Source organism: Syngnathoides biaculeatus, chromosome 7, assembly GCF_019802595.1.
Source record: "Syngnathoides biaculeatus isolate LvHL_M chromosome 7, ASM1980259v1, whole genome shotgun sequence".
NCBI lineage: Eukaryota > Metazoa > Chordata > Actinopteri > Syngnathiformes > Syngnathidae > Syngnathoides > Syngnathoides biaculeatus.
Window position 1 is genome coordinate 16,108,389 of NC_084646.1, and position 23,301 is coordinate 16,131,689.

General features: G+C 41.3%; 1 protein-coding gene across 2 annotated transcripts in view; it reads left to right on the top strand.

Moving 5' to 3' along the window:
* Window positions 1-23,301, top strand: part of rexo1 (REX1, RNA exonuclease 1 homolog) — a 28,414-nt gene that overhangs the window by 2,002 nt on the left and 3,111 nt on the right. For both annotated transcript variants that reach the window (XM_061825640.1, XM_061825643.1), the window contains exons 3-16: window positions 5,560-7,337; window positions 7,441-7,539; window positions 10,163-10,376; window positions 11,167-11,288; window positions 11,925-12,062; window positions 12,172-12,295; window positions 12,412-12,537; window positions 13,604-13,744; window positions 14,609-14,722; window positions 14,806-14,879; window positions 15,000-15,110; window positions 15,222-15,337; window positions 15,425-15,563; window positions 17,044-17,164. In XM_061825640.1, coding sequence (XP_061681624.1) covers window positions 5,560-7,337; window positions 7,441-7,539; window positions 10,163-10,376; window positions 11,167-11,288; window positions 11,925-12,062; window positions 12,172-12,295; window positions 12,412-12,537; window positions 13,604-13,744; window positions 14,609-14,722; window positions 14,806-14,879; window positions 15,000-15,110; window positions 15,222-15,337; window positions 15,425-15,563; window positions 17,044-17,164 — 3,417 coding nt within the window. The remainder of the gene's footprint in view (window positions 1-5,559; window positions 7,338-7,440; window positions 7,540-10,162; window positions 10,377-11,166; window positions 11,289-11,924; window positions 12,063-12,171; window positions 12,296-12,411; window positions 12,538-13,603; window positions 13,745-14,608; window positions 14,723-14,805; window positions 14,880-14,999; window positions 15,111-15,221; window positions 15,338-15,424; window positions 15,564-17,043; window positions 17,165-23,301) is intronic.

Here is a 23,301-nt window from a genome sequence, read left to right on the forward strand (position 1 = left end):
TTTATTAAGCATAACCTCAGAGGTACACGTTTAGCAAGTCGGTGACTCCAATGAATGTCAATGTGTATTTGATTGACGGGTGAAGGACTCGTCTTCAGCGGACAAGCCACGCTGTAACCGGGTGTAACGTGGAGACGTTTTTGTCATTTCCATTGAAATGATTCCGGTTGAAGATCTTTGGTCAACTGTTTACATGTGGCGTCTCAATGCTTATCCGATTTATATATGATGTTTAAATGTTTACATTTAATCCACAGGAGTGAAACTAAATAGATCTGGCCTGCCACGTGAGTTTATGTGGCTTGCGAAGGCAAAATCGTGCATCAAATTCCGTGATTTTTGTTCAAATCTGTACCACAATATTAAATTGTCACATCATAAATGATAGAGTTATTGCAAGCATTTTTGTGTTGCCGTCAACAATAGTTAAAAAAAAAAAATCCATTACCCTTGATTTCTGTTTCCAAAACTAGTTCAGAAATTTAATTTGTAAATATGATGAGGCGATGAAAGATTTTTATGTTTTCACAGTCATAACAGCCCTCCGAGGGAAACTGTAACTACAGTTTGGCCCATGACAAAAATGAGTTTGACACCCCTGATTTAAACAGAACAACCTTGGGACATCCACACGTCGAAGTGAACAGGGTTTGTTTTTAATACTTTTATTTAAGGAAAGCCTGATTAAAAATGGATGGATGAAAAACTATTTTGTTAACGAGATCTCATACAAGCTAATCCAGGAGCCGCCACAATTACGCCATCGACAAGTGTAAACAATAACATCAGATCACATTAATGTTACGTCGAAGTATGCGCAGACAACTTTTCATCACTGCTTTGATTGCCACCTAGATGGCAAAAAATTACTTTTGACCGCTTTAGCAAAAGGAATATTACACCCTTGAGCCGAATAAAATAGCTTGCAGATCTGGCCTATTTATTCCAAAAGACGTGTTAATATAGAACATATTAATTCTGTTTGGGCTCCTAAATTGATAGGCTAGTCCAGGGGTGTCAAACATACGGCCCGCGGGCTGGATCCGGCCCGTCTGGTGGTTTGGTACGGCTCGGGGAAGAAAGCTGCATTGAATAAAAAAAATATGATTTTTCTTTAAAATTTGTAGTTCTTGTATTATCCGCTAGGGAGCGCAGTGTTTTAGTACGTGCAGACAACATGAAAGCAACACTGCGGCGGAACTAGGACCACCTTGACCTGGTAAAATTGAACGTCTGTACAGCGTCTATTGGCGACAATTGCATTATCTACTTTTCCGTTTGCCTCGCACCCTCTTCAGCAAAATGTCTTTGTCAAAAAGGAGAAAAGTAGACACAGAGTGTCGGACTTTTCAAGAAAAATGGACATGTTCTTATATGTTCACGGAGGTGAATGGGAAACCCGTGTGCCTGGTGTGCCAGCAGCAAGTTTCGGTGCTTAAAGAATACAATATTCGGCGCCATTACGAAACTCAGCATGGTGAAAAATACAACAGTTTGCATGGAGAATTGAGAAAACAGAAGGTAAATGAAATGATGGCGCGTCTGAAGAAACAGCAATCTGTTTTCACCCGGAGCCGAGAAGCCAGTGATGCTGCGGTGAAAGCCAGCTACCTAATTGCGAGCCAAATAGCAATGGCATCAAAGCCGTACAGTGATGGAGAGTTCATCAAAAACTGCTTGCTGACGGCTGCTTAAATTGTGTGTCCTGAGAAGCGACATGCTTTCGCCAATATAAGCTTGACAAGAAATACAGTGGCAGACAGGATTTCGGAACTCTCTGCAGATTTGGACCACCAACTAAAACGCAAAGTGGAGTCATTTGTGGCATTTTCTGTTGCGATTGATGAGAGTACTGATATCACGGACGTCGGCTCAACTGGCCATATTCATTCGTGGAGTTGACAAGACTTTGAATGTCACAAAGGAGTTTCTCGAGATCGACACCACAACAGCTGAGGACATTTTCAGCTCCGTCGTCGGAGCGCAGGACAGAGTCGGAGCGGACTGGTCACGCGCCGTAAGCCTGGCTACTGATGGTGCGCCGTCAATGATCGGTAAAAAGGCAGGTGTTGTGACAAAGTTCAGAGATAAAGTACAAGCCGCAACTGGGGGAGGTAATTTTTGGACATTTCATTGCATTTTGCATCAGGAGGCATTATGCAGCAAATCGCTAAGAATGGATCACGTCATGGAGGTGGTTGTCCGAACTGTTAATTTCATCCGAGCCAGAGGTCTCAATCATCGTCAATTTGACAGCTTTCTCAGTGACTGTAACATTATCCACGGTGTGCCTTATCACACGAACGCACGATGGTTAAGCAGAGGTGCTGTGCTAAAGCGCTTCTTTGATTTACGTGATGAAATCGGACAATTCATGGAGAAAAAAGGTAAACCTGTTAAGGAATTACAGTGCCATCTGTGGCTGCAGGACCTTGCGTTTATGGTTGACATCACTGAGCACTTGGATATTCTTAACAAAATGTTGCAGGGACGCAAAAAAATCGTAACACAGTATTATGACAGCATACGTGCATTCAAGTTAAAGCTCGGGTTATGGGAGACGCAGGTGGCAAACGGTGACCCTGCTCATTTTCCCTGTTTAAAAGATATGTGCGCAGCAAGCGTTAATTCTGACGTGAAACGGTACAAAGAGAAGATTTCAGGGCTGTTGATGGAGTTTGAGAAAAGATTTCAGGTTTTTAGCGAACTCGAAACAGATTTTGCAGTTTTTCGCTCACCATTCACAGTCAAAGCTTCTGATTTGCCCATTGCCATGCAACTTGAAATAATTGATTTGCAGTGTGATGTAGAACTGAAGGACAGATTTGCCTCTGTAAGCTTGGACACATTTTACAAGTACCTCCTACCAGGCTATCCCGCATTGACAGCACTAGCTGCTAAAACATTGTCCATGTTTGGGACAACCTAGCTTTGTGAGCAAGTTTTCTCACTAGTGAACATTAATAAAACAAAGCTGCGCTCAAAGCTCACACATAAGCATTTGAATGAGATTCTGAAATTGGTTGCTTCTCAGGACAGGATGCCTCATATTGATGCACTTGTGCAGGATAAACGATGTCAAGTTTCAAGGGCAAATTCCAAGCAAGACGAATAATTGCTGTGAAAGTTATTCATTTGTTCAAATTGCTTTCCAGATGTTGAAAAACAGTGTTTTTAAGTTCCACAAGGCTGGTACTAAATGTTTTTGGAACATTGTTACTATTTCTGTGATCAGTTTTATGTACAACACACTTAAATATATGTTTAACTGTGTAAAAGTGTTGTTAAAATTGCACATACTTTATTTATGTTCTTATGTTATTCTCTTGTTCATAATATATTGTTCATAATGTAAAAGGAAAATTCTGTTAATAAACATTTTGATAATTTACTCATTCTTTGCACTAATTATTAGTAATAGTGACTAATACAAAGGAAAAAAGTGGGCTTATTGTTAGTTCTATGTAATTTTGCAATGAGTTTACTGGTCCGGCCCGCTTGATCTCAAATTAAGCTGTATTCGGCCCGCAGACCAAAGGGAGTTTGACACCCCTGGGCTAGTCTGTTTATGTTTATCTGTTTATCCTTTTACTCCAGACACACAGTGATCCATATCACAGAGTAAAAAAATAATTGGAAAAAATAGAAAGGAAATTAGGATAACGGCAATATTATTATTATCAATGGTTTTAAAGCTTCCTCTTTTCTTTCAGCTTGTCCCCATTAGGTGTAGCCACAGTACGTCATCTTTTTCCATGTAAGCGTATCTCCTGCATTTTCCTTTCTTAACACCAACTGCCCTCATGTCGTCCGTCACAACGTCCATTAACCTTCTCTTTGGTCTTCCTTTTGCTCTTTTGCCTGGCAGCTCCATCCTCAACACCCTTCTACCAATATACTCGCTCTCTCTCCTCTGGACGTGTCCAAACCATCGAAGTCTGCTCTTTGTCTGCTCTAACTTTGTCCCCAAAACATATAATTTTGAATGTCCCACTAATGTGCTAATTTATCATCCTATCCAACTGGCTCATTCATTGCAAGAACCTCAACATCTTCATTTCTGCCACCTGCGTCTTTGCTTCCTGTTGTCTCTTCAGTCCGACTGTCTCTCATCCGTACATCATGGCTGGCCGCACCACTGTCTTATAAACTTTCCCCCTCATCCTGGCAGAGACTCTTCTGTCACATAACACACCAGACACCTTCCACCAGTTCTTTCAACCTGAATGATTTGAAAGCAAAACATAAAATATAATAAAATAATGTTGGGCCTTATTTTTCTTTATTTCAGTGTAATTTAAAAAAAACCCACATTGTTTATCATTACAGTTTTTGAATATATCATCTTTGAAAAATTCACAGGCCTATGGCCAAAATACTGCTGAGCAAGCATTTGGCTTCGAGTAAACATTTGAAAGAGAGCTAGTGAACTGGAGCACAAGCAAATTCTCAACACTTGTTTACGTAATCTCTTTTCAACATGTTTTGCTGTTAATGAGTGAAATGCAAGTGAAATATGAATTTGAATGGTGCGGTGCTGCCATCATAGTTTTGCTTACATACAATTCATTTCAAGGACACAGTGGTGTATTGTACTACTGCAATTGTCACAAAGGTTTTCCCGCCCAATGCTATTTTCCAACATTTTGTCTTGGAAAAGATGTGCCAAGGGAAGGGACTGAACTGAATCCATAATAAATCATTATCTCAGTGTATGTTTGACACACAAACCTATGTTTTGAACTTTTTTTTTTTTTTTTTTTTTTTTTTTTTTATGAAATGTTGTGAAATTACATCCCAGTAATGCATTCTGGTCTATGCAGGAGTAGGGTGTGCATTTGGCATGTGGGCCTTCAGTGGGGACTGCCATTTTTGTATTACGAGACATAATCCAACTCTTAATACCAACACAATTACGTCCCTAGAAACCATCAATAATATATCACGCAATAATACAGCACAAATATCTGCCATATACATCATCTGTGAGATGAAAATTATATTTTGTTGATCAAAGAAAAAGTCCCATTGCTAATATAGTTGAAGATATATTGACAAGGACTCCTGATTAACATAACAGCACATAGAGGATGAAACATGATTGAACACAGATTTAACATCCACATACATGTACTGGGAGGAGTGCAGCCCCAAATAACAAAACAACAAATAAATTTAGGATGTAAATGTCGGTCACTAATGGGGTACTGGTACGCTTGCGTGAGATTGGGGGATGCAGGATAGGCTCAATTCCCACTCAGTGACTCTGTGAATGTTATTGCGAATGCTTGTTTGTGTCTATTTCTGCCCTGCGACTGACTGGCAACCAATTCAGGGTGTAATCTGCCTTTTACTCAAAGTTAGCTGGTATCGGTGTTGAAAATGGATGGATTGATGGTTATGGGTCACTGCTTCTGTTTTAATAGAATAGTTTTCCAGTGAACCTAATGTTTGCAATGAGGCTGACTGTGAGATTTGTACGTATTTCAAATTCATGTAGATGTGTTCTGATAGTATGTTCTGTTGAATTCTAAGAGTACTTGTATTGTCTTCCTGCAGAACAAGGGTATGATCCCTACAAACCAGAAGTTGTGAGACCTCAAGAGCATCAGAATGGAACATCACCTCACTCAGGAGACATCACCGGTGCTCTGGAGATTGTCAACAAGGCAATCGAGGAGGTCCGCAATGAGGTGGAGAGGGAGAAGAAGAAGTTGTCTCGGATTGGGGATGAACCGTATATTCCCAGTGGAAGAACAAGTGCGTCTTATGCTGATAACGGTAAAGGTCAAACACCAGGGAAACACTTGGCTTATGATCCTGGAAGTTATCAAATGACGTCAGGAGGATATAACCCCACCCCCAGTTGCAGCAAGTACACTTTGGATTCAGACAGTCGGGGAAGCAGTAGCAATTCCATGGAGTATGTTCCCACTTCGTTAAAAAAGAATCCATCTCGAACACACACACAAGCAGTCCCCACTCCTCCCCCAAGTCCAAAGTACTCCACCACATCTTCCTCAATGTGTAAATACACTGTGGATACTTCAAGGCCATCTACAGACATGGAATATGACCCACTTTCCAACTACTCTGCAGGGATTGCAGTGAAGCGGAAGTGGGATGGCAGCACGTGCAATATTAGTGAGGAGGTCAAAAAGACACACAGACTCCCTATATCAGATGATGCCATTGTCCCAATTGGGAAAAAAGTAGAGCAGCAGCATGTGGACACAAACAAGTACACATTCTCTGATTCTGACGGGGAGAGCTCCGGAACGGAGTACAGACCTACCTCGCTTAGTAGTCTGCAGCAGAGAAAGGCCAACAGTGTGACAAAAGTTGGAGACAATGTGGAGAAGGAGAGGAAAGAGAGTGGTAAGGGTACCCTTCAAGCACTGTCACAGAGTAATAAGGAGGACTTGGAGACACGGGAACATTTACAGCAAAAGAGCTGCCAAGAGAAAAAGAAAGTAAAAATTGACAAGTCTGAGAAGGCAAAAGACGGCCAAACATCTCTTAATCGAAAAAGTATCAAGGAAAAGGGGAAAGAGTCACAAAAGAAGTCTCACCAGGACTCTACAAAAAAGGAAAACAAAAGTCATTCGAAGAACGATGATCGAAAGAAGTCTGTTAAGGTTAAGACTCCCGATAAGGTTACTAAAGAGCACAAGAGAGGTGATCAAAAGGTGAATTCGAAGCCAAATTCCAGTGACTCCAGCGAACGACATAAGGTCACAGAGATAAATGCAGGGGAAAGCAGGAAGTCCAAGATTTTAGACAAGGAGCAAAGCAAGCAGAATGAGCGGAAACACAAAAACGGTCAGCTGAATGTTAGTAAAAGACACAAGGATGAAAAGAAATTAAAGAAAAGAAGCGCAACTAGCGCTACGAGCAAAGTTAGTTCTGCAATCAGCAAAGGTAAAACGAAACACAGCATCAGCCCGAAATGCATGAAAAGCCTGGAGTTGAAACAAAGAACTCTGAATCTGAGTCATGCTGACCTTTTTGGGGACGAGAGTGCGGAGGAGGCAGAACCGATAGTGGTGGATGATAGCAATGAGGAGCTGGAAGAAGTGCCGGTAAGGAAATGTGCTGACGCTTTGAAGAGGGGAGGACTAAATAAGAGGAAAGCCTCAGAGCTGACTCTGTCTTCCTCTGAGGATGAAGATGATAAAGCTTCAGAGGGGGGAGGGATAGATAAAGATGCTGCGTTGGACTTGTCAATTTTCCAGGATGAGTTGGACTTTGGGACAGATCCCATGGAGGAGTGTTTGCGGATCTTTAATGAATCAAAGGATGTCAAGAAGGAAAACAAGGGAAGGCAAGCTAAGCAGGTAGCACTCTTTTCGCCATCTGGTTCATCTACAACATTTGGTCATATAATTATTTTGGTCAAACAGATGTTCTCACATGTTTATGTTGCATGTGTGCTGTCAGCCCTCCAGAGATTCAGAGGATGATAACACTGAGAGCACTTTAACCACTCTCTTCCCTGGTCAGAAGAAGAGAGTGTCTCACTTTGTTTCCAAAGGAAATGTAAGTTGACTTCACCCTCTCTTTCCCAATCATGTGACTTTACAAGCATCATCACAGGGAAGAGAAATTCAGAACACTGTTTTAGCCACATGTTCTCAGACAGTAGGCTGTAGTTTAGGGTTCCACAAAATAAAGGTGCAATAGATTAAAGAGTATAACTATCGTTTGAAAAGGTGTATAATCTACATGTGGGGATGAGCAAACTAATATAACGAGTTTGGTACTTATCCCAATCTTATCTTTGGAGCACTTAATTGATTCTGATGGATCATCACATGATTCTGCATAACTCTAGACATATTTCTTTAGGACAAAAGGTATAGTATTACAAGAGTAAAGTTCTTTTTTTCTGAGAAACAAAAACATCTATGAAATTGAAGTCCTATTTCCAGAAAAAAAGGCATAATATTATAAGCTTAAACTTCTATTTCTTAAATGCACTTGTTAAAAATAACTTTATCCCCTTTACTGACATTGAATGTAATATGATTATATTCAGAATTTATCTTGGAATAATACAGCTACGTTTTCACAGGATTGCAAAATATTTTCATCACATTTTTCCTTTTTTTTATTTATTTTGTTTATCATAAAAGCCTTTTCAGACTGGACTTACCATTATTTGTGTGTGTGTTCACCGTGGGGCAGGGTGCATCCACGACAAGACCTTGATTTCAAGATTTAGATTTTATCCTTGATTTAGGTTGTGCCTGTGTGAATGTTTTGTGCATTTATCCAGAATAACGTTTCTAAGTTCAAATTCAGTTTTTTTTTTTTATTCATGTATTTTAAAAGTCCTTTGTTCCAGTTTAAGGTCAGGGATCAGGTTCTCTTTTAGATTTATTTGACAGTAATTGAGTAGTCACACCAACCTAAAACTGATTCAATTAAATCTGGCCACAGTTACAACTGAACCTCTGGGACTTAGGATATTGACTCTCTATACAGAGGGGCAAAAAAGTATTTAGCCAGCCACCAATTGTGTAAGTTCTCCCACTTAAAACGATTAGAGAGGCCTGTAATTTTCATCGGAGGTGTCACCTTTGAGAGACAAAATGAGGTGAAAAGATGGAAACAATCCCTTTACCTGATTTTGAAAGAATTTATCAGCAAAAATTTATTAGCAAATCATAATGGAATATATTGTGTCACCGACAAACAAGCAAGATTTCTGGCTCTTCACAGACCTGTAACTTCTTCTTCTTCTCCTCACTGCTGGGGCGAGTCGTTACGCCCATATGGGGGGGATCGCTGGATCCCTATGAAGGTACCGAACCCCACACCGTGCCCTTTGACATTTCGGCACAATGCCAAGATTGCTGATGTGTTCACCTGTGTTGCTGTTGAGGATATTCCCACACAGTAAAATTCCAACAGGCTGTCACCTTGCAGCCACAGATGAAGTGTATTATCTGGGGGAAAACTGCCACCATCTGCTCTCGTGTCGCCAGGGAGAACTGTCATGGTCAAATCTTCATCCACCTGTATTTATTCCACCTGTTTGAACTCCTCACGATAAAAGACACCTGTCGACAACCTCAAACAGTCACACTCCAAACTCTGCTAGGGCCAAGACCAAACAACTGTCAAAGGACACCAGAAAAAAAATTGTAGACCTGCACCAGCCTGAGAGGACTGAAACTCCAATAAGATTGGTGTGAAGATACCAACTGGGAGCAATTATTAGAAAATGTAAAGCATACAAAACCACTTATAATCTCCCTCAATCTGGGTCTCCACATAAGATCTCCCTCGTTGGGGTCAAAATGATCACGAGAAAACGGAGCCAAAATCCCAGAACGACACAGTGGACCTAATGAATGACCTGCAGAGAACTGAGACCAAAGTAACAAAGGCTACCAATAGCAATGTGCTGCGTCGCCAGGGACTCAAAATTCTGGAGTGCCAAATTTATCTCCCTGCTGAAAGCAGTACATGTCTAGGCCCATCTGAATTTTACTAGGGAGTATTTGGATGATCCACATGATGATTGGGGGAATGTCATGTAGTCAGACAAAAACAAAATGCAACTTTTTGGTAAAAACCTCCTTGCATCAGCAAGACCATTGAGGATGAAACACAACTGGGTCTTTCACCATGACAATGATCCCAAACACACTGCCATGGCAACGAAGGAGTAGGTTCGTAAGAAGCATTTCAAGGTTCTGGACTGGCCTTGCCGGTCTCCAGATCTCAACTTCATAGAAGCAACACCCCCATAACATCTTTGCTCTAGAGGAGATCTTGGAGTAAGGGGCCAAAATACCAGAAACACTGTGAAAATCTTGTGAAGACTTACAGAAAACGTTTGACCTCTGTCATTGTTAACAAAGGTTATATAACAAAGTATTGAGATGAACTTTTTTTACTGACCCAATACTAGTTTTCCACCATAATTTGCTGATCAACTTTTAAAAAAAAAAAACGACCATTTTTTTTCTTACTTATTGGTCTCTCATAGTTGAGGTATACCTATGATGAAAATTGCAGGCCTTTATCATCTTTTTTTTAAATTTGAGAAGGTGCACAATTAGTGGCTGACTAAACACTTTCTTGCCCAGGTGTATTTTTTGCATTATCAAGTGGGTGTTGCTTAGGAATACATTTATTATCCTTTTTTCAGACTGATGCACCTTCGAAGAATGTGGTCCGGCCATACAGGAGACCCACAGCTCAGGAGGTTTGCTATCAACGCATGCAGATGGCGCAGCAGCAAGCTGCTCAGCTTTCTGCTTCAGTCAAAGTGCCGTCACAGAGCTCACCCAGCCCCAGCTCTTCAGGAGAAAGGAAGAGGATTGCACACCGCCCCAACCCATTGACGATATCCTCAAAGACAAGTATGATTCAGCCACAGGTTGTAGCAGTGATTAGCATTTAAGTCTGTTGTTAGTACATTTGTGAAAAGGCACCATTGCTCTCCCCTTAAGACTTCATACTCTTAGCTACGTGAGCACAAGGAGTTTCAATGTCTCCAAAATGTAACATTTGCAACAATAACACTCCATTTTTGTTCGACAATATTGCATATATATATTTTTTTGTAACATTAATCCCCTTGGAATTGTCATGGTTGTAGTTTGCACTTTTGTAGGAGGACAACTGCAGTTGTTTAGTGTTTTTGAAATGATAATCTCTTTTCCCAAGGAGGACAGAATAGTAACACTTATCGGGACAATTCTGATGTGGATAATAGGTGAACATTCTCGACTTATTTAAATGCGTCTCTGACTGAACTAAGCATAAGCATTATTATTGTTAATAGATCTCATTAATGGCCACTTATTGTGTTCTAAATTAAGTTTTAGTGTAGAGCAGCTGTATCAAAGTCAAGGCCCCGGGATTAGATCAGCCCCGCCACATCATTTTATGTAACCCACAAAAACAAACCCTTTCCAAAAACCTCCATGATTCTTCCTAAAATCTGAAACAAAAATTTCAAATCTTCATGTAATAAATAGTCACATTGAGATATCGCAAGTGTTTTTATGTTAGCAAACCCATTTTTACAGTAACTTAAACAAAAGTTGAACAAACTATTATCCTTCTGACTTCAAAACATGAGCGAAATCTTTGATCATGCTATTATGACTGTTTCTAAGGTGTTTGATGCTCTGCATATTTGGACAGGTACTTCAGATACCAAAACAGCTGGTAGCCTGCCTGTTCGGACCCAAACCACAGCTGGTATCTTATCAAAGACCACGTCCACCACTGCGCAAAAACGAGTGGCTCACACACCCACCATGAAGGTATGTAACATCCAAAATGTTATAAAATTAGTCAAGATTATTGGAAATCCTGTGGGTGTCGGCATAATTGACAACTGCAGTTAAATGACATCACTAAAATCACTTTACCATGTGGTACAGTTCAGCCATATCAGTCATGGTACCACTGTTTGCTGGATTTACTTTACAGGTTAAAAGCGAAATTACGAAGATATGCCTATATCAGATCTTTCGAATCTTTTGAATCCATGTGCATTTGTTACACATCCGGCTGTGTTTGCACTGCCAGAACAACTCGTAAAATAACATATATACTTTATCAATCATGTATCTCAGGGATTTCACTGAGTCCAGCTAATCACCGTCTTTACGTAGCACTTGTATTGGAAGGTACCTGATAAGAATGGGATTTTTACCCACAATTGAAAAAAATGTTCACCGCTAGCACTCAGTGCTATCGGAGAACAAAACATTGCAATTGTGTCACTTGAGTAATGCAGTGTAAGTCCAACCCAAGTGATATAGCTAAATTATTTAACAACTTAGTACAATAGAAACAAAAATACTAAATGGTGAAAAATTGAACTTAAAAAGGTTCACTTTGTGTATAAAATGTGGTCTAATGCCAGTCTACTCCTTGTGTTCTGATTTGATCAGAGTTCTTCAATGACGCGTCCCATCATCCCCTCTGAATTTGGAGCTAAAATCCCGACCATTATTCGCCAACGCTACCTCAACATTTTCATAGACGAGTGCATCAAATTTTGCCCATCAGAAGATGTTGCCTTCCAGATGGTAGGTTATGTGTTAAGATGCTCTCTCATTTCATTTGGTAATGTCATGTTTCAATTGTCATGTTTTTTTTTCCGGAGTTTGTCATTTGTAAGGTTTTGTTTCCTGTCAGGGCCTTGTTGAGGAAAAGCTGGTGTATGAACGCAGTAACACCAAGAAAATCTATCTCAATGTAGCTGTAAACACGCTGAAAAAGCTCCGCAACAAAAGTAGCTCCTGCTCCTCGTCAGTCCTCAGTATGTCAGCGTAGTCATACTTTGTCAAGTAATATGTCATGTCACTTGCTGAATATCTCTTATTATTAGACAAGGAATATACCATTGTTAATTTCTATGTGCATGTTACCTTACAGAGGAGGCTAGTTTACCACCTTCCCGCAAAGCACAGTCACATGAGGACGTTCTCGGAGGCCGTCTTGCAGCTACGACCAGTTTTACTGTCAATAGGATGGGTAAACAGCAAGAAGAGAATCTCAATGGTGAGGGTTTTTGTTTTTTAACTACAGCAGAATGCCCCAACCCCACTTTCTTTAAAAGAGCTAATGTGCATTTTTTCCCAACAATTTCGTACATATCCGTGTTTTGTTAATAGTATTGTGTGTTTCTCTGTGTGTAAAGATTTGCTTCATGGATTAATTTCACACTTTATAGATAAGCAGGTTTTTCAGAGACTACAGTATTTGTATACAGCCCTGGCTATTCATTACAAGATCATTTTTCCTTGATGTCTTTCAAATAAATTTATGTTTAATATATTTTTAGTCATTTAAAAAAATGGATCCTCCTCCATTCCCATTTTTTTTTACATATATACATATATATTTTACATATATCTGCCTTATAATATTGGAGAACATTTACTTTACAGAGTCATCCTTGAATCACACGTCTCATTTTCGTACCTTTTGGTTTAGGAGAAATAGATCTTTAAGTAAAACCGAGAAAATTATATACCGGAATTTAAAATAAGTGTAATCTTTTTAAATATAGTGTATTTCACTATATTAAGGCACTGAGAAGTAGAGTTAATGACCACAATAAGGCTTCACTTAGACTGAAGCTACTGCAATCACAGCACAAAAGGAGAAAGTACACGACAGCTTCATTTATAAAATCCAATAAGATTAAACATCAAGACTGCTCAAAATGGAAGACTGAATTTTGCTATTTCACTTATTTTTATGTATTGAAACAAACTGAGGAAAACAATATTTACTCTTAGGCAAGAAAACTGCAAATACACACTAACTGGCACTGGCACTTCATTTTTATTTAATATATAGTGTAAAAAAAACCTACATTTTAAATACCCCTCATCATATTTATACTTCTCCAGATGGTCAAATTTGTAGTAAAAATGCTGGTTATTTCCGCTGCTTGACTATCAAAATACATGTTAAAGTTTGTTCTGCAACGCACACAGAATGGCTCTGAAACCCAAACCGTTTGACAGTCAGGGCTTTAACCTGTCAGCCTTAAAGGTGTCTTTACTGGTTCCACTGTCCATTTCCTGAATTATTTGAACATTTTGCTGTGGCACACTAGGAGCTGTGCTCTATCAAAAGCTGAAGGCCTACCTGATGACAGAGGAGCAGCTGCAAGAGCATGGATACCCTCGAATTAACCCCAATGCTCTAGGAAAGGCTGTTGTATACAACCTCCCAGAAAAGAAAGTCATCCTTGACCGTAAGTAGATATCCAAGCTCACATCAGTGGCAGTATTCATCATAAATGAGTACCATAATTTCTGACCTACAGAGCGCACTGCATTATAAATCTCATTTGTAAAGGAAATACCATTTGGTACATACATAAGCCGCACCTGTGTAAAAACCGCAAGTCCCCACATTGAAACCCACATTGAAACACAAGATATTTACAAAGAAAGACAGTACACAGAAAGAGATTTCAAAATTTTAAGATCTACCTTACCTTAACATAACAACAACACGGTAGCATGAATAGGGCTGTTTAAAAAAAAAAAAAAAAAAACAGCCGTGGCAGCTGCAGAGTAGCAAGACGGTAGCACAGCACAAACAAAGCCGGTTAAAAAAAAAACATACCTAAATCACTGAGACGCGGCAGGAACACAGCAGAAACACGCTAGCTTGGCACTAGCAGGGCCGGTAAAAAAAAAACATACCAGTAAAAGTCACTTCCTAGGCACATATATTCCACTCGTCTCACTCTTACCTTTTCCGTTTGAGTGCCCCCTTGCGGCCATTAGAAAAAAATGCCCAAATTAGCCGCATCACCACATGAGTCGCAGGGTTCAAAGCATGTGAAATTAGTCGCAGATTATAGGCTGGAAATTGTTTTTTGGGAGATTTTTTTGTCACATGACTAGAGCCAGTCAGTTTGGGGCAGGTTGTTTTCTGTGTCAGCGTGACTGTGCACTATTGCACAAAGCAAGATATGACATATTTTAGAAAGTCACCCAAGTAGAGTGGAATCTATTATAGCTCCATCTGTGCTTCCATTATCAGTTGCTGTGCTTGTTGTCTTATGTTGTCGTCTTTCAGTTGACTAGCTTTTTTTTTTTTTTTGTAGCATTCACTAAGATATGCTGCAGATGCGGTGCTGAATATAAAGTCAACGTCAAGGGTAACTGTCTCCGCAAAGAGGAATGTGCCTTTCACTGGGGACGTTTGCGCAGGCAGAAAGGTAAAGTACAGTATTTGTTATTTGTCCATTCAAAGTGGTGTAAACTCTCGTTTACATTGGACTCTTCTGTCTGTTTGTGACAGTGGCTGGAAGCTGGGAGACCATGTATAGCTGCTGCTCAGGGGCTGTGGGCTCTCCGGGCTGCCAATTGGCCCAGGTAGCTTTCAACATCCAAGCCAGTTAAAATGTCCTTTTCGTGTTTTTTTTTTTTTAATTTTATTTTAGATTGTGTAAACTCCATTTCTCTAATTAATTCCTACCCTGTGTATTTCCACAGCAACATGTTCAGGATGGACGTAAAGAGTCACTGGATGGCTTTGTGACAACTTTCAGCAAAGCTCTCCCACGAGATGGCAATGGAGGTGTTTTTGCCTTGGATTGTGAGATGGTTGGTCATCCACATGCACTAATTCAAATTAATTTTGTTCTCAAACTAATCACTGCCATGTTGTTCTCATCCGATATTTTTCTTTCACTTGTTTTGTGTCCTTGCAACCAGTGTTACACCAAGCAAGGCCTGGAGCTGACGAGAGTAACAGTCATAAACTCGGATTTAAAAGTAATCTACGACACATTTGTTAAACCTGAGAGCAAAGTGGTTGACTTTAACACACGGTATGTTTGTCCTCTGAATTCTGAAAATAGCTGATATTGGAGTTATGGTATCTGTTTACTGTTAACAACGTTTTTGTTCATTGGCAGATTTTCCGGTGTGACCGCAGAAGACTTGGATGGTGCCACCATCACCTTGAGAGATGTTCAGGCTGTGCTCCTCAGTATGTTCAGTGCTGAGTCCATCCTGGTAGGACACAGCCTGGAAAGTGACCTCTTGGCTCTCAAGGTAGGTGGACACCCCCTAATTTCTTATCACGTATAATTTGACAGGCCACATCCCCGTTACCAGAAGTGTCTCATTCAAGTCATCACTGCCACGCCAAAATATAAAAGCGACAGTCCCCTCCAAAAGGATTGAAATAGGAAGGTCAAATCCTTTGTTTTTGTTGTGGCCTAAAAACATTGGGTATCAGATGAAAACATTAGTATGAAACAAAAATTCGGAATTCCACATTTTATTTTTTGGTATTTACGTCTAGCTGAGAAAATAGCACTTTTTGTTTGAAGCAACCCACTTTTCAAGTGAGCAGAACTGTTAGAACAGACAATGAAATTTACTTAGTGAATAATGTGTGGTAATTTGGTTGCATAACTCTTACTTGCAATAACTGCAACAGGTCTGCAACCTATTGACTTCACCTAACAGTTGTATTCTTCATTTGAAATGGTTTTCCAGGCCTTTCCTGCATGCTCTATTTGGTTAAGGTCCAGTGATTGTCTTGGGCAGTTTAAGACCTTCTACTTTTTGCCCCGATGCAAGGGCTTTGTTGTCTTGGCAGTGTGTGTTTGGTCACTGCCTTGTTCCATTCTCTGATTTAGTTTGGATGCATTTTTCTGTAAACTGAAAAACAAAATGGTTTTGTAGACTTCAAAATTCACTTTGCTGCTACAGTCATGAGTTCAATCATCAATAAAAAACTATTGAGCCCGTTCCAGAAACATGCATGGTAGGTTAATTGAAGACTCTAAATTCCCCATAGGTGTGAATGTGAGTGCAAGTGGTTTTTTTTTTTGTTTTTTTTAATATGTGCCCTGTGATTGACTGGCAACCAGTTCAAGGTGTCCAAAGATAGCTGGGTTAGGCTCCGGCACTCCCATGACCCTTGTGAGGTTAAACAGCTCAGAAAATGGATAGATGTATGGATGTCTCCTATTCATCCTTTGAACTGAAAGCCAAATATCCTCCGTATATGTACAACAAAGACAAATAAATTGACCTTACCATTCAATTACTTTTGGAGGTGACTCTACGTAATTGATTGTGCAGTAATGGCTCCCATATTTTCCAGCAAATTTTATTCTTTGAGTTTGACAATATTCATACTCTTCCATGCAGTTTAAATTGTTTAGCGTCTTTGTTTGCTGATCGAACAGTGTGAATAATGTAGTGTTCATACCAGACTGACGACTCTATAGACCTAATTTAGTTCATAAGAGAATTTAAATGTGTTACTCATTTAGATGCCATTATACACAAAGCTAAGTGAGTAGTGGACCATTCCCTGACTTCAGTTTCGATTCCGTGACAATGTCGATGTGAGTGTGAATAATTGTCTCTACATGCCCAGTGACTGACTGGAAACCAGTCCAGGGTGTAGTTTGCCTTTCACCCAAAGCAAAGTGTGATGACTTTTTTTTTCGTTCTCTTCGCTAATGATTAAAAAAAAAAAAATATGGATCTCAGTTTCTGTCTTAATCTTTTTCAGCTCATTCACAGTTCAGTGGTAGACACAGCCCTTGTTTTCCCTCACCGACTTGGTTTACCCTACAAACGTGCCTTGAGGAACTTGATGGCCGACTACCTCAAACGCATCATCCAGGACAGTGGTAAGAGAAGTTGTGCGGACTTAAATGCAGTTGTTTTACAGTGCCGAGTTTAACAATGCTGGGTTTTTGGTCTGTTGATTACTCATCCATTTTTGTTCATAAAAAGGATTAGTCAGCAATAACAGTGACTTGAAAAATTATAAATATCACTTGGACTTTTTTCCACATTATACAACCTTACAACCACATTTTATGTGATCAGCCAACACAATGTAGTACTTTACATGTAAAGTGGAATTTGCTGGTCTGTCAATACGTCCTCACATGGAAATGGTGGAAACAAAGATTGAAGACTATTGTACTGTACCAAAAATTATATAAATGATGTAATCAATTGATCAACCAGACTTTCATCACATTGTAGTTAACAACAAAAATCTCAAGTCGTTCAACCTCTGCTGTGTTGAATAACATATTGTAAGAGTGTAATCATAGTTTCTGCTATTATTAATTATGTACCATTGCGCAAACTGTTGTTCATATAAAGCTCTGATGCATCTTAAGTATGTGCAAACATCAAATGCCAGCAGCGGACATGCAGATCAGGAATTTTAACAAAGCAAAAACGTTATAAAGAGCATGTGTCAAACAGACACATTCCCACACTAAGTCAAAGATGAGATACAGGAGCTGTATGAAAGATTTTGCCTTTAAAAAGATAATAGTTTCAGGTAGGTTTTCATTTAATCCTATATTTATTGTTTTGGTTGTATACTTAGGTAGTTTTAGTTTTAGGTAGTTTTTTTTTTTAAATGCAGCCCTATGGGGGCACAAACCAGTGCAATCTGTAGGCCGGTCCCAAGCCCGGATAAATGCAGAGGGTTGCGTCAGGAAGGGCATCCGGCGTAAAAACTGTGCCAAACAAATATGAGCGTTCATCTAAAGAATCCCATACCGGATCGGTCGTGGCCTGGGTTAACAACGCCCGCCCCCGGCACTGCTAACCTGCAGGGCGTCGGTGGAAATTCAGCTACTGTGGGTCGAAGACAAAGAAGAGGAGGAAACCGGATCCAGCGTCAGAAGAAAAAGAGGAATGCACAGAGCCTACAATTGAGTGTAGGGACTTTGAATGTTGGGACTATGACAGGAAAAGCTCAGGAGTTGGTTGACATGATGATTAGGAGAAAGGTTGATATTCTGTGCATCCAAGAGAGCAGGTGGAAAGGTAGTAAGGCTAGAAGTTTGGGAGCAGGGTTTAAATTATTCTACCACGGAGTAGATGGGAAGAGAATGGAGTAGGGGTTATTTTAAAGGAAGAGCTGGCTAAGAATGTCTTGGAGGTGAAAAGAGTATCAGATCGAGTGATGATGAGACTAAAATTTGAAATTGAGGGTGTTATGTATAATGTGGTTAGCGGCTATGCACCACAGGTAGGATGTGACCTAGAGTTGAAAGAGAAATTCTGGAAGGAACTAGATGAAGTAGTTCTGAGCATCCCAGACAGCGAGAGAGTTGTGATTGGTGCAGATTGTAATGGACATATTAGTAAAGGAAACAGGGGTGATGAAGAAGTGATGGGTAAGTACGGCATCCAGGAAAGGAACTTTGAAGGGCAGATGGTGGTGGACTTTGCATAAAGGATGGAGATGGCTGTAGTGAACACTTATTTCCAGAAGAGGGAGGAACATATAGTGACCTACAAGAGCGGAGGTAGAACCACGCAGGTAGATTATATTTTGTGCAGACGATGTAATCTGAAGGAGGTTACTGACTGTAAGTTAGTGGTAGGGGAGAGTGTAGCTCGACAGCATAGGATGGTAGTATGTAGGATGATTCTGGTGGCGGGTAGGAAGATTAAGAAGACAAAGGTAGAGCAGAGAACCATGTTGTGGAAGCTGAGAAAGGAAGAATGTTGTGCGGCCTTCCGGAAAGAGGTGAGACAGCCTCTCGATGGACAACCGAAGCTCCCGGAAGACTGGACGACGACAGCCAAGGTAATCAGAGAGACAGGCAGGAGAGTACTTGGTGTGTCATCTGGTAGGAAAGGGGAGAAGGAGACTTGGTGGTGGAACCCCATAATACAGGGAGTCATACAAGGAAAGAGATTAGCGAAGAAGAAGTGGGATACTGAGAGGACTGAGGAGAGGCGAAAGGAGTACATCGAGATGCGACGTAGGGCAAAGGTAGAGGTGGCAAAGGCTGAACAAGAGGCATATGAAGACATGTACACCAGGTTGGACACGAAAGAAGGAGAAAAGGATCTCTACAGGTTGGCCAGACAGAGGGATAGAGATGGGAAGGATGTGCAGAAGGTTAGGGTGATTAAGGATAGAGATGGAAATGTGTTGACTGGTGCCGGTAGTGTGCTAAATAGATGGAAAGAATACTTTGAGAAGTTGATGAATGAAGAAAATGAGAGAGAAGGAAGAGTTGAAGAGGCAAGAGTGAAGGACCAGGAAGTGGCAATGATTAGTAAGGGGGAAGTCAGAAAGGCACTACAAAGGATGAAAAATGGAAAGGCAGTTGGTCCTGATGACATACCGGTAGAGGTATGGAAGCAATTTGGAGAGATGGCTGTGGAGTTTTTGACCAACTTATTCAACAGAATACTAGCGGTCGAAAAGATGCCTGAAGAATGGAGGAAAAGTGTTCTAGTTCCCATTTTTAAGAACAAAGGGGATGTTCAGAGCTGTGGGAACTATAGAGGAATAAAGTTGATGAGCCACACAATGAAGTTATGGGAAAGAGTAGTGGAGGCTAGACTCAGGACAGAAGTAAGTATATGCGAGCAACAGTATGGTCTCATGCCTAGAAAGAGTACCACAGATGCATTATTTGCCTTGAGGATGCTCGTGGAAAAGTACAGAGAAGGTCAGAAGGAGCTACATTGTGTCTTTGTGGATCTAGAGAAAGCCTATGACAGAGTACCAAGAGAGAACTGTGGTACTGCATGCGTAAGTCTGGTGTGGCAGAGAAGTATGTTAAAATAGTACAGGACATGTATGATGGCAGCAGAACAGCGGTGAGATGTGCCATAGGTGTGTCAGAAGAATTTAAGGTGGAGGTGGGACTGCATCAGGGATCTGCCCTGAGCCCCTTCCTGTTTGCAGTAGTAATGGATAGGCTGACAGATGAGGTTAGACTGGAATCCCCTTGGACTATGATGTTCGCAGATGATATTGTGATATGCAGTGAAAGCAGGGAGCATGCAGAGGAACAATTAGAAAGATGGAGACATGCACTGGAAAGGAGAGGAATGAAGATTAGCCGAAGTAAAACAGAATATATGTGCGTGAATGAGAAAAGTGGAGGGGGAAGAGTGAGGCTACAGGGAGAAGAGATAGCGAGGGTGGACGACTTCAAATACTTGGGGTCAACAATCCAGAGCAATGGTGAGTGTGTGGTAAGGAAGTGAAAAATCGGGTCCAAGCAGGTTGGAACAGCTGGCGCAAGGTGTCTGGTGTGTTATGTGACAGAATAGTGTCCGCTAGGATGAAGGGCAAAGTTTATAAAACAGCGGTGAGGCCGGCCATGATGTACGGATTAGAAACGGTGGCACTGAAGAAACAACAGGAAGCTGAACTGGAGGTGGCAGAAATGAAGATGTTGAGGTTCTCGCTCAGAGTGAGCAGGTTGGATAGGATTAGAAATGAGCTCATTAGAGGGACAGCCAAAGCTGGATGTTTTGGAGACAAGATTCGAGAGAGCAGACTTCGATGGTTTGGACATGTTCAGAGGTGAGAGAGTGAGAATATTGGTAGAAGGATGCTGAGGATGGAGCTCCCAGGCAAAAGAGCGAGAGGAAGACCAAAGAGAAGGTTTATGGATGTGGTGAGGGAAGACATGAGGGCAGTTGGGGTTAGAGAGGAAGATGCAGGAGATAGGCTAAGATGGCAAAAGATGACACGCTGTGGCGACCCCTAACGGGACAAGCCGAAAGGAAAAGAAGAAGAAGACTTAGGTAGTTTTAAATTGCATTGGATCAAAGCGATGGCACTTTACAATATTTTCACTCTCTTGTTCGACTAAAAAAGGTAACCAAGTCGTTATAAATGTATGTAACAGTACAGTCTTCTTCTTCTTCTTCTTTTCCTTTCGGCTTGTCCCGTTAGGGGTCGCCACAGCGTGTCATCTTTTGCCATCTTAGCCTATCTCCTGCATCTTCCTCTCTAACCCCAACTGCCCTCATGTCTTCCCTCACCACATCCATAAACCTTCTCCTTGGTCTTCCTCTCGCTCTTTTGCCCGGGAGCTCCATCCTCAGCATCCTTCTACCAATATACTCACTCTCTCGCCTCTGAACATGTCCAAACCATCGAAGTCTGCTCTCTCGAATCTTGTCTCCAAACATCCAGCTTTGGCCGTCCCTCGAATGAGCTCATTTCTAATCTATCCAACCTGGTCACTCCGAGCGAGAACCTCAACATCTTCATTTCTGCCACCTCCAGTTCAGCTTCCTGTTGTTTCTTCAGTGCCACCATCTCTAATCCGTACATCATGGCCGGCCTCACCACTGTTTTGTAAACTTTGCCCTTCATCCTAGCAGACACTCTTCTGTCACAAAACACCCAGACACCTTTCGCCAGCTGTTCCAACCTGCTTGGACCCGTTTCTTCACTTCCTTACCACACTCACCATTACTCTGGATTGTTGACCCCAAGTATTTGAAGTCATCCACCCTCGCTATCTCTTCTCCCTGTAGCCTCACTCTTCCCCCTCCACTTTTCTCATTCACGCACATATATTCTGTTTTACTTCGGCTAATCTTCATTCCTCTCTTTTCCAGTGCATGTCTCCATCTTTCAATTGTTCCTCTGCATGCTCCCTGCTTTCACTGCATATGACAATATCATCTGCGAACATCATGGTCCAAGGGGATTCCAGTCTAACCTCATCTGTCAGCCTATCCATTACCACTGCAAATAGGAAGGGGCTCAGAGCTGATCCCTGATGCAGTCCCACCTCCACCTTAATTCCTCTGTCACACCTAAGGCACACCTCACCATTGTTCTGCTGCCATCATACATGTCCTGTACTATTTTAACATACTTCTCTGCCACACCAGACTTACGCATGCAGTACCACAGTTCCTCTCTTGGTACTCTGTCATAGGCTTTCTCTAGGTCCACAAAGACGCAATGTAGCTCCTTCTGACCTTCTCTGTACTTTTCCACGAGCATCCTCAAGGCAAATAATGCATCTGTGGTACTCTTTCTAGGCATGAAACCATACTGTTGCTCGCAGATACTTACTTCTGTCCTGAGTCTAGCCTCCACTACTCTTTCCCATAACTTCATTGTGTGGCTCATCAACTTTATTCCTCTATAGTTCCCACAGCTCTGAACATCCCCTTTGTTCTTAAAAATGGGAACTAGAACACTTTTCCTCCATTCTTCAGGCATCTTTTCGCCCGCTAGTATTCTGTTGAATAAGTTGGTCAAAAACTCCACAGCCATCTCTCCAAATTGCTTCCATACCTCTACCGGTATGTCATCAGGACCAACTGCCTTCCCATTTTTCATCCTTTGTAATGCCTTCTGACTTCCCCCTTAGTAATCATTTCCACTTCCTGGTCCTTCACTCTTGCCTCTTCAACTCTTCCTTCTCTCTCATTTTCTTCATTCAACAACTTCTCAAAGTATTCTTTCCATCTATTTAGTACACTACCGGCACCAGTCAACACATTTCCATCTCTATCCTTAATCACCCTGACCTGCTGCACATCCTTCCCATCTCTATCCCTCTGTCTGGCCAACCTGTAGAGATCCTTTTCTCCTTCTTTCGTGTCCAACCTGGTGTACATGTCTTCATATGCCTCTTGTTTAGCCTTTGCCACCTCTACCTTTGCCCTACGTCGCATCTCGATGTACTCCTTTCGCCTCTCCTCAGTCCTCTCAGTATCCCACTTCTTCTTCGCTAATCTCTTTCCTTGTATTACTCCCTGTATTTTGGGGTTCCACCACCAAGTCTCCTTCTCCCCTTTCCTACCAGATGACACACCAAGTACTCTCCTGCCTGTCTCTCTGATCACCTTGGCTGTCGTCGTCCAGTCTTCCGGGAGCTTCGGTTGTCCATCGAGAGCCTGTCTCACCTCTTTCCGGAAGGCCGCACAACATTCTTCCTTTCTCAGCTTCCACCACATGGTTCTCTGCTCTACCTTTGTCTTCTTAATCTTCCTACCCACCACCAGAGTCATC